General features: G+C 27.8%; 1 protein-coding gene across 1 annotated transcript; it reads right to left on the bottom strand.

Annotated features, from left to right (window-relative positions):
- Positions 1 to 179: 179 nt before the first annotated feature.
- On the bottom strand, positions 180 to 2,337 carry LOC112789845 (uncharacterized). Its single transcript, XM_025831932.3, has 3 exons — positions 1,943 to 2,337; positions 1,018 to 1,460; positions 180 to 759 (listed from the first exon to the last, which is right to left on the bottom strand). The coding sequence occupies exons 1-3, from the start codon at positions 2,105 to 2,107 to the stop codon at positions 315 to 317; spliced, it is 1,053 nt and encodes a 350-aa protein (XP_025687717.1). The 5' UTR covers positions 2,108 to 2,337; the 3' UTR covers positions 180 to 314.
- Positions 2,338 to 12,101: the final 9,764 nt, after the last annotated feature.

The following is a 12,101-nucleotide window of genomic DNA, read 5'->3' as shown; positions in this document are numbered from 1 at the left end:
TTTCATGTCTAGAAAAAATTTATTATATTAATGTTCCTAAACTTCATAGAAAGAAGATATATAAATTTTTTTGGTCATATTTTTAAAGATTTATTTGTTCAAATAATTTGATTAAAATAAGAACTTAATATATATATATATATATATATTGTAAATTTCAAGAATGTAGACGTAAAAAATACGAAAAATATTTTAGAGATCTATTTATATTTATAACATGAAAAATGTTAAAAGAAAGACAAAAATAATACGTATAATATTTCTCTAAATAGCTTGTATACGATTGTCATCAATATATATTTTAATTTTTATTCTCATGCTGATGCAGCCAAGAGTTTCCTAATTCCTGATTTCTGTTCGTCAGTGAGCCTGGTTGGGAACTTGATGTTGAATCTTATTCTCAAGTTCCCCTTCTTTGATGGATCCTTTGGTAATGGCATGCCTTCTCTCGGTACAAGCTCCTCATAGTTGGGATGAATCACGGTGTTGATTGGTATGTTTAAGGTTCTGCCATCCAGTGTGGTGAGGCGCACTGTGTAACCGGTCAAGGCTTCCACGAGGGTGATCTTCTGCGTCACGATGAGATCGTTTCCGTCACGAGTGAAGACGCCGTGCGGCTTTTCCTCGATGACGAAGACGAGGTCTGCTGGCGTCACGTTCACCTGTTCGTTTCCCTTCTCCGGGAAGGTGATCTTCGTCCCCTTCTTCCAACCAGGCTTCACGTTGATGGTCAATATCTCCTCTACCGGCATGGTTTTCCTGCACACATCATTACATAACAGAAAATTAGGAAAGAGAGAGTTCTTGGTGATGAAATAAAGTGGAAACTCATATGCAGAAGTTGATAACTAAGAGCTATTAAATGATTTGATTGACTTCACTAAATTTTTATCTGAGTTTTCACCGTGAATAATCCATAATTGAGAAGCAACCATGTAAAAATGCAGTTAATTTCTTCTTCAATGATTCCATGCATGCTCTAATTAATACCACATATTAGAAAATGTTATTACGTACCCACTAGCATCCACAATTTCTCTAGAAATCTTCATCTTCTTGGTGGTCCCTCTGTATATCTCCTCCAGGGTACAGGGCAACTTGTTCTCAATGGTAGCCGCCTTGCGAGGTGCGCCATGGCTCACATGCACCCCTCCTCCTTCGCCAAAGGATCCAAACATATCATCTCCAAACATTCCACTAGAAAATCCTCTCGACCTCATGCCACTTCCTCTCCCACCGGAGCCACCAAACGGGCTTGAAAACCCAAAGAATTCTGCGAAAATGTCGTCTGCACTCCGGGGATTGAACCGAAATGATCCTCCCGGGAAATCTCCGGTTGAAAAGAAAGTAGTTCCAGCACCTCCACCAGGTCCACCGGCATCAGGAGGGGGTACCTGTCCCTTAAGCCCCTCCTCCCCATACTGATCATAGATAGCTCTCTTCTGAGGATCACTAAGAACCTATGATATTCATAATGGGAACAAAGTAAGCATTACTATCATGAAACTTTTTTTTGAATCCAACTCCTTTTCTCCTACAATTTGGTAAAAGCTACAAAATTTGCTCTACCCTTTGAGATAGGAAAAACCATCAGCTGTTTAGCATCACATAGAATTACAAGAAAATCCAAAACATAATAAGCATATTTCAGATTGCCCTGTTCTGATACTGGTTTCTGGAACAGGAAAAAATAAATAAAAATTATAAGAGTATTAAGAAGATAAAAGCACAATCCAGATAGATAAAATTGTTCATATTCACCATCCAACCATGATCTCAGGATAAAAGAAAGAATATCAGCAGTATCAACTGTAAGCATTACATACAAAAAAGTAAGCATGATCCGGGTTCAAAGTTCTACTCACTACTCAGTTCAGTTTTTCACTACAAATTCCGATTAAAAAAGATTAAAAGTTTGCAATAGCCATAAGAAGAAAGATACCTCGTAGGCTTCAGAAATCTGCTTGAACTTAGCTTCAGCATCTTTTTTGTTGTCGGGGTTCTTATCAGGGTGCCACTTCATGGCAAGTTTCCTATAAGCCTTCTTCAAGTCTTCATCTTTTGCATTCTTATCAACCTGCAAGATCTTGTAATAATCCACACCCATCTCTCTCTTTCTCTTCACTTTTGCTGTTTTTTCTGTTGTGTCAGATAATTGAACAAATGATATAATGGTATTGGCAAGGAAATAAGTGTGTATGAATGAACACTTTCGTTTTTAACTGTTTATAGTTCGTAGGTGTCAGTGAAGTGTATCTCGATCTCTGTGGAAATTTCCAGAAACGCACGTACACTTCTAGCCTTATACGTATGCTTAATGCTTATGGAATCAGTGACAAAAAATTTTAAGAGTGGAGTAAAAAATATATATATTAAAAAAAATTTGTTGAATACTATTAATTATAAAGAGATATAAAAATTTAAAAAGTTAGTGAATATTTTTATTTTTAAAATATTATTTATTATATATAATTTATAAAAAATATTTTTTATTTTTAAAATTTAAATTTAAATTTAAAATATTTTAATTAAATTATAGAAAATTTGTTATCCTAACTAATTTTTCATACATATTTAATAATAAAAACCTAAATCAATTAGCATATTAGCGGTTAATGATACACTAGTATTTATAATTTGAAACTAGAATTATATATAAATATTAAAAAAATTAAATTTGTATATAAAAAGTATATTTATATAAAATAGTAGAAATATAATTACAATTTTTTTCTTTCTTTAATTTTCTTTTAAAATAATCAAATTTGTTATATATTTTTTAATTTAATTTTGATATAATATTAGATGAAAGATTTTATGTATCTGTTTAATTATGTATTATAATTTAAATATATATTTTTTATTACTATTTCTAAAAATAAAAAATATTTTTAAATTAGTAAATTAATCAGTTCATTTTAAAATTTATATACAACATAGGTACATATAGTAGAACAAAAGATATAAAACAAGTAATAAGGATGAATAAATTGAGAATAAAATAAAATATATAAAGTCATGAAGAAAATAAAATATTAGATTAATACCTAAACTATAATTATTTGAATTAAAATTTGTAATTGAAATTTTCAAAAAGAGAAACAATACAATTGGAAGATACATAGAGTTATAGAGAACTATATTAAAAAAACATGAAGAATTTAAAATTTACCTTTTGATAAAAAGAAGATAATCACTAGACATGAAATAGAAAGAATGTTAAAAATATAAAAGTAAGAAGAATGTTTAAGAGAATAAAAGAGTGATGACACAAAAACTAAATTTGATTAGGTTAAATAATAGTCAAAATAATAAAAAAAAGTGAACTTAGAACTTTGGCCATTGAATTTAATTTATTTATAGTGGAGTCATTTAAAATTTGAAATAGGAGAACATTATATATAATTTTTTTTAGGGGTGAGCACGGGTAGCGGGTACCCGATTACCCACCCGAATCCGAACCAAACCAATCAAATTGGTTCTAGAACCGACGGGTAATCGGGTCCAACCCGAACCAAACCAATGACATTTGCTGATGATTGGTTCGGGTATCGGTTTTGGGGGTGCGGAACCCGAACTAACCCGTATACCCGATCATATATATATATATATATATATATATATGACTTTTTATGTGTTTTCTAACTCATAACGCTAATCCTATCTCACTAATGTTTAGATTTTAATGTGTTTTGGTTTTAGCTTCTTTCAAAGATTATTCACTAGACTTTTGTATTTAACTTCTAATATTTCTATTGCACTTTTATATTTTCATTAGACAAGATTATTTACTATTATTATGTTTGGATTTTGATGAGTTTAGTTTTTAATGTATTTCGTATTTAATATGTTTGCATTATTTCTGTTGATGTTACATGTTTATTGTATTTCTTGAATTTTTAAGATAAAAATTTGCCAATTTAGTTTTTTTTTTATGAATTTCAAAGTCATCGGGTACCCGCTACTCGAACCGAACCAATCCGCTCTTAATCGGTTTGGTTTGGTTCGGGTACAAGCACAAAAAAACGCAAATCCGAACCAAACCAAACCAATTACTTTTTGATCGGTTCGGTTCTAATTTTACCTTGAACCCGAACCAAACCGACCCGTGCTCACCCCTAAATTTTTTTTTTAAGAAAAGAAAAACACAGTAGAGTAAGTGTCCCTCATGCTTGTTACTTGGTCCGTGCATGTATGGATGCTATAGTGTCTAAAAGTATTTCTTAACTTATTATAAAGAGTTAAAAATTAATATTTAATTTTAAAAATATAAAAATAAAAAATTATTAAATATTTAAAATTCGTCATAAAATATAAGTTAGATAAAAAATTAGACACAAGTTATAGACATCATAAAATTTATTTTTTAATAAAAATATTGAAAACTAATTTTTTAAATAGTTGATATTATTAATTTTTAAAAATTTTTAATTTTGTAGAACTTAAAGTATAGGTTTATCAGTTTATGTTGAGTTTAGAAAAATAAATAATAAATTGATGATGACAAATACTCAAGTGGATTTAATATTATTGTTGATTTAGTGTTCAGGTTCAAATTATTTTTGTCGCAATCCAAACATATGAAACCAAATGCATTCAAGGCTACTGAATGAAAAATGATTTATCAGCCCAGCCTATTAGCTTTTAAGCAAAAGTAAAGCAATTTTAAGTTAAGTCTCAACCTTTGTTCATTTCGGGTGTTGGTTAGACATGAAAGAGAAGTTCACTTTTTAATTCAAATACCAAAATAAAAAAAAAGAAAAAATTAATCAAAGAAGCTAATGTCAAATCAAGTGCATCAAAAACAAACTGAGCAGAATTCAAATAAGTTAGAGGTAATTAATTTTTTTAAACATAGAAGTCAATTGCTTCACATTTTTTCTTTCTCCTATACCACTATTTTGGAAAAAATTAAAGAAAGTGGTGGTAAAATTTTTTTTATTGTAAATCAATGGTTGATATTGTTATTTGGAGCCAAAACACAAATTTAAGGATTTAGATTTGGGATCATCACTAAAGAAGTAAGTTTCTGCTGCTCTTCTCTCCTCGATCAAGCAATATTCAAATTTCTAATTTTTATAGTCTAATTTTATGGTCTGAATAAAAAAAAGGGAAAAGGAATTTTTAGCTGGTTATAAGACCAAGAATTTGACTTTTATAAAAAAAACCTTAGCCGTGGCTCAAGAAAAATACAAAAGAAAAAATTGCTTTTCATTTGAAGACAAGGAGAGAGAACCTAAAAGAAAGAGAAGAAAGAAACCTCATAAACTGAGTTTGAAGTCTTGAAAGAATTGCAACTACATTAAAGGGAGCACTTCACCAAGATGAAAAATAACATTTTGAGTTCAAAAGTTGAGTTTAGCGCATAAAGTCAAGGCTGTAAATCATCATCTCTTTCATGGTTTACTATTTGTATTTCTGTTTCAATGTTATATCTTTCTTTGTATTCAATTCAAATGTAAAAGACAAAAAAGAGAGGCATTGAGAGAAAAGGTTGAGAGAAATATTTAGAGAGAAATGTCAAGAGTTACTTCAGATTTTTTTTGGTTATATTTCTGTTTTGTATTATGTACTTGAGAGATATTCTTTGTTAAGTTGGGTAAGCACTTAGTATGTTGAATTTAGGTAGTTACATAGCCAAGTCAAGTTTATTTTGAAGCTTGTGTATCTTAGATAGGATTATGTTGAGTTCTAGGGATCGGAATTAGTGTATGTAATACTTGAAAAATAGTGAAAATTCTACTAACATTGTGGTGGAGACTGGATATATGTTGCATTATTGTACTAGACAACTGAATTAAGATATATGACTATGTCATCTTCTTTCTCTATGCTCTTATTCTATTTTTTACAATTTATGAGATAAAACAAAATTGTCTCATGCATAATCATATACAATGATCAAGCAGAAGCTAAGTTAAAAGATTTAATTTAAAGCTTTATTATTCAAGTTTTAAAGAAGGTTATAGATTCAACCCCTTTATCTAGATCATCAAAAATCTTTAATTTAAAATTTAGGATATAAATTTAAAATTTATAATTTAAAATTTGTCCAAATAAAAAATTATTTATAATATTGAATGAGAATGAGACACAGAGTCACCAGTGAGTCATTGCTTTGAGGTCAAATGAGGCGGGATCCTACAATGACTCTGAGATCAAGTCGGTCTAAGGTTCAAAAGGCACAAGAAATAGGATTAGAGACGTAGTTATTAGAGCTGAACCAATAATCGAACTAGTTAAATTATTGATTTATTGGTTTATTAATTTAACCAATGAGTTATTATTTGAATCGGTAGAATCGATCCTATGTAAATTAAAAATATAAAATAGTTAAAAATTTAAAATTAAATTTAAAATACATATTTTTACTAATATTAAAAAAATAAATTTTAACAAATTATAATCAACAAGTTATAATCCGATTAGGCAATTATTATTAAATAAGTATATAAAATTCTAGTATTTTTTCATAATAATTTTTTTAATTTTATTTTTATATACAAATATTTTTATATTTATTATTATTATATACTATATGTATTTATTAAAAAATAATATTAATAAATAACATATAATCATATCATAAAAAAGTAATTATATTGTAATTAATAAAAATATTTGATATTTTTATATTTATACATATTTAATAATATTTTTATTAATAATTATGAATAATAAAAATATAATTAATTTAAATATAAATGAGTATAAAACTAAAATAATATCTAAAAAGTTATTGTGCTGTTTTACTATATAACTAATAATTAGCATATAAAATATTAAGGAATAACATAGTTCAGTGACAAAGGAAATATACAGTAATAAAGACCCAAGTTCAAACCACACTTTTATCAATTTTAAAAATTTTTTTCAAGCGATTTAATTGAATCGATTTTTCACCAATTTTTATCGATTTTGATCGGTTTTCACTGACTTTGACCGATCACACCGATTCTTGTCCTTATGTAATCAGAGATTGAATCGAACGAATTGAGAATAATTTACTAATTTTTTAATCGAACCGATTGATCCGATTCGATTTTTACAACTATAGTTAGAAATTATACCTTGGACCATGGGTTGTTTACGCATTTCTCGACCTAGTTGGGGTGCTGGATCGTAACAAAATTAAATAAATAAGAATGCTATATATATTATCAAAATATTTTATTATGTTTGTTCGATATTTGGCCAATTATATACATTAAAAATTAATTTTTAAACCTTAAATACTAAACTTTAAATTATAATAGTATAAAAATAAGATGTTAATACTTAATACATACTTCAAATGTTCGTAATGTAAGGAGTTCAAGTATTATTTAAGAGTTATTAGTTTATATTTTTAACATGTTCAATTTAATTTGATATATTTGATTTTGTTTATTAGTTACTAAATTGAGTTTTATGTTTGTAGACTTAGTATTTTCTTTATTTCGACCTAATAAAGGTTATAAATACATCCTTAACTATTATAGTTGTAATATAGAGAAATCAGAGGAGTGTCAAAGCATTTTTTCGTTTCGTAATAAAATTATGGTTAGACAAGTGAGGTCGAATGTGTCTCTCTTGTTGCATCGAAAAATCGGATAGAAACTTGAGTGAGTCCATTCAATTTAATTTCCAAACTATTGGTTTAGATAAGTTAGGTTGAGTGAGTTCCTTTCTGTTTGCATCAAAAAATTTGATAAAAAAGAATTCTCTTTGTATTCAATTTTAACTTATCCCTTTCATTTTTTTTAATTTCAATTTATTTTTTTATTCAATTTCAATCTTTATCTTTTTGTTTATCCTTTTTTTCTTTATCATTTGTTATCATATTTCAGGTATTAGTTTAATCCTTATTAATCTATATTTATTTTTCTTGCGTCCTAAAAAAATGAGTTTCAATGTCTAATCTCTCGCGTTCTTCTTTAGGTTCTTGTCGTCTTTGTCTTCCATATTTGTGTTTTATTGTTGTTTTGTCGTTCTTGTTAATTTTATTATTTAAAAAGAGATAACAAAAAAATATATAATGCAAAAAAAAAAAAGAAAAATAATTATCTTTCTTGTATTTGTCATTTTCATATACTATTTTTTTTAATTACAAGATTCGAGAATGAATATTTTTTAAGAGGAGAAGAATGATACGTGTTTCAAATGTTAGTAATATAAAGCGTTCAAGTATTATTTAAAAATTATTAGTTTATACTTTTAGAATGTTTAATTTAATTTGATGTATTTTGATTTTTTTATTCAGATTCTAAATTGTGCTTTATGTTTGGAGGCTTACGATTTTTTTTTTATTTTAACCTAATAAGAGATTAGGGATAAGTATTGTTTTGGTCCCTCACATTGAGGGTCGGAATCAAACCCGTCCCTGATCTAATTTTTGATTTAGAATCATACTTAACGTTTTTTTTCGTATTAAAATCGTCCTTTTTATTTTTTTTAGACAAAAATACCCTTCCTCTTTCCCCCCAACCCCCACCCACCCCGGTCTCCCCTCCCCTCCCCTTCCCCTCCCCTTCTTGCCTCCCCCTCCCCTCCCACCACCACCAACCCACCCCCAAGCCCAGTCTCCCCCACCCCGCGTCCCAGTCCCCTCGCCTTCCCCGTATTTCCTTCCCCCATCGCCGTCCCCCTCCAACCTTTCCCCTTCCCCCAATAAATTCAGAAATAAAAATTCAACAAATCAACCCAAAATCAATCCAAATTCAATAAATTCAACAATCAAATCAAAAAATAACAAATCAAAATCAAAAACAGAGGCAATCACAAATGTAGAAGCAGAGACAGTCATAGAATCAGAAACAGAAATTCAAGCAGAAGCAGATGCAGAAGAAAAAGATGCATTCAAGCAGAAGCAGATGCAGAAGAAGAAACTGCAGAAGAAGAAGCTGAAGAAGCAGATGCAAAACCACCGCTGCTGCTATCCAAGAAGCCATCTCTTCTGCGAACCAGGACTGAGGTGAGAGAGGACTGCGAAGGAGGGAACTGCTCTGCCCATCGCCGCCTGTGCTGCCAGATCCGTCACTGTCAGCTGCCACAGGGTCGCCGTCAAGCTGCGTCGGAGGAGGGGTGTCGTCGCAGGGTCTCCTTTCTTCTTTCTTCCGGCGACGGCGACGGCAACTCCAAGCTTCGCCGGCGCCGTCCCCTCTACCCCCTTCCCCTTCCCCCTCTCCCTCCCCTCCCCCCTTCGCATTTCCTTTCAGCCCCCCACCCCCCCAAAACACGTTTCCTCTCCCCCTCCCCAACTTGTTCTTTTCTTTTTTTTATTTTATAAATTTTTTTATTATTAAAATAAGGGGTATTTTTGGAATAAAATTAAATTTTTTAAAAAAAAAGGACGATTTTAATACAAAAAAATACGTTAAGGATGATTTTAAATCAAAATATACACCAGGGACGGATTCGATTCCAACCCTCAACGCGAGGGACCAAAATAATACTTATCCCTAAGAAATTATAAATACCTTATTAACTATTGAAGTCGTAATATAGACAGATTAAAGGATAGTACCAAAGCACTTTTTAGTTGATGAAATCATAGTATGGACAAGTAAAATCGGGTGAGTCCCTCTCTTGTTACATCGGAGAATTTGGTAAAAGGTTGAGTGAGTCCATTCGATTCAATTTTCAAACTATGGTTTAGACAAGTTAGATTGATTGAGTCATTTTCTTATTGTATCAAGAAATTGGATAAAAAGTAGAATGCTTATCTTTGTATTCAATTTAAATATATTCTTTTTATTTTCTATTTCAATTTTAATTTATCTTTTTCATTCAATATAATTTGAGTACTTGTCTTCTTGTTTATCCTTTGAGTCATTTATCATTGATGATACGTTCGTGATATGAAGAGTTTAAGTATTATTTAAAAGTTATTAATTTATATTTTTAAAATGTTAAATTTCATTTGATGTATTTCGATTTTGTTTGTTTAGTTATCAAATTGGGTTTTATGTTTATGGGTTTAGGATTTTCTTTAATTTAAAGGTTATAAATATATCATTAACTATTATAGTCGCAATATAGCGAGATTAAAAGAGTGCCAAAACACTTTTTGGTTTCATGATAAAACTATATATAATGTGAACAAGTGAGATTGAGTGAGTCATTCTCTTGTTATATTGAAAAATTGGGTAGAAGATTGAGTGAGTTTTTTCGATTCAATTTTCAAATTATGGTGTGAATAAATTAGGTTGAGGAGTTCCTTTTTATTACATTAAAAAATTGAATAAAAAAGTAATTTTTTTATTTAATTTTAATTTATTATTTTATTTATTATTTGTTCTTTTTTTATCAAGTATTATTTTAAAATATTAATTAATATTAATAAAAAATATTAATCTCTAATATTTTTTAAATTGTTTAATGTTAGCTAAAATAAATTGGTTCCATAGTTAAACTTTTTCTTGGAAGTAATTTAATTAAAAAAGTCAAACTCATAAGTCGGTTTAAGCTTGAATTATTTTGTTCACAAATTTATGACTCGAGTTTGAGTTTGAATTTGAATGCATATATTAAATTTGATTATACATATTATAATTAATTAATATTATATATTATATATTTTTAATTCATAATGATTAATAAGATATGATTTTACACACATGCATATAATTATAATACTTATGTTTGTTGAATATATATAAGGCAAGGGTGCATTATTTCTTATTTTGTCATATTTAAATTACAATGTTTTTGTTTATTTTATCATAGGTTGAAAAGATGATAAATTAAAATGTGATAAGTCTAATTAGATTTATATAAGAGAAATTATTAGGGGTTAATAATTTTTAGTATTTTTTTATTATTATTTAATCAACATAAATATTGAATTATTTTTAACAAATAAATTTTATTAATTTATGTATATAAATTTTAAAAAATATAATTATAAATTATTTTAATTTATGTGCGTAAATTTTGATAAATATAAATATAAATAATATGTTTCTTATATACAAAAATTTTGTAAATATAAGTATAAATTATTATTGACTAAATATTGATAAAAGATAATAACATTTACTAATGTAATATCGCTCTTTTTATAATATAGAAGAGAACAACATATCTATATCTTAATATTTTGATATAAAATTTTACAATCATTTTTTATATATGATTTTGACAAAAGACATAAAATATAATTGATAAATATGTAATATATATTAATATATATATATATATATATATTATAATTTATTTAAATAAAATTATAAATTATATACTTATTATTTGAACTAATATGTGAACTCAAGCTAGTATCTCTCATTTGTAATTCATTCACCTAATCGATATTAATTCATTTGGTACATCTCCTCCATTTCTTTGCTTCTCCTGTTCTCTTTATATATATATATATATATATATATATATATATATATATATATATATATATATATATATATATATATATATATATATCACCACACTCTTATTAATTAATGGATATTGTAAATTATTCTCAAGTTTATAATTATTTTATTTTCAATATTTATTTTTTTATATTTATGTAATCACATTTTTATTTTAATAAAAATATGTGATCTCTTTATGTTGTATAACATTATCTCTAATAATATTTTGACATATGAGAGGACCATAATGAATACAATTATACAATATTTTAAGTTCGACAATGGATGATAATATTGAGTTATTCTATCAAATCTAATTCCAAAAAAGAAAAAATAATAATAATTTGAGTATCCAATTATTAAATGATAGATAAATTTAGATTTCAAGATAGATTTTCCATCATCCATATATATATATATATATATATATATATATATATATAAACAAATATAAATAAACCCAAATATAAACTAGAAATTGAGGAGAGGGAATCACAAATGCCATAGAAAAAGGATGCAACCTATTATACCGAGAAAAGAGTGTACTCATACTATAGGGCAAAATTTTTTTATTAAAAAAAGAAAAAAGATTAATATGCTACAAATATATTGATCTTCTTTTATCTTCTAAGTTCTAACAAGGAATTAGGTCAATGAACCATCTAAGAATTCGAACTGGGAGCTGCACAAGATCCATAGCTAGATTGGCCAATTCTGCTATGCATCCACAACATGGACAAAAACACCTCA

Source organism: Arachis hypogaea, chromosome 3 (assembly GCF_003086295.3).
Source record: "Arachis hypogaea cultivar Tifrunner chromosome 3, arahy.Tifrunner.gnm2.J5K5, whole genome shotgun sequence".
Taxonomy (NCBI): Eukaryota; Viridiplantae; Streptophyta; class Magnoliopsida; order Fabales; family Fabaceae; genus Arachis; species Arachis hypogaea.
Note: the sequence above shows the minus strand (reverse complement) of the source record. Positions and strands in the feature narration are given on the sequence as shown.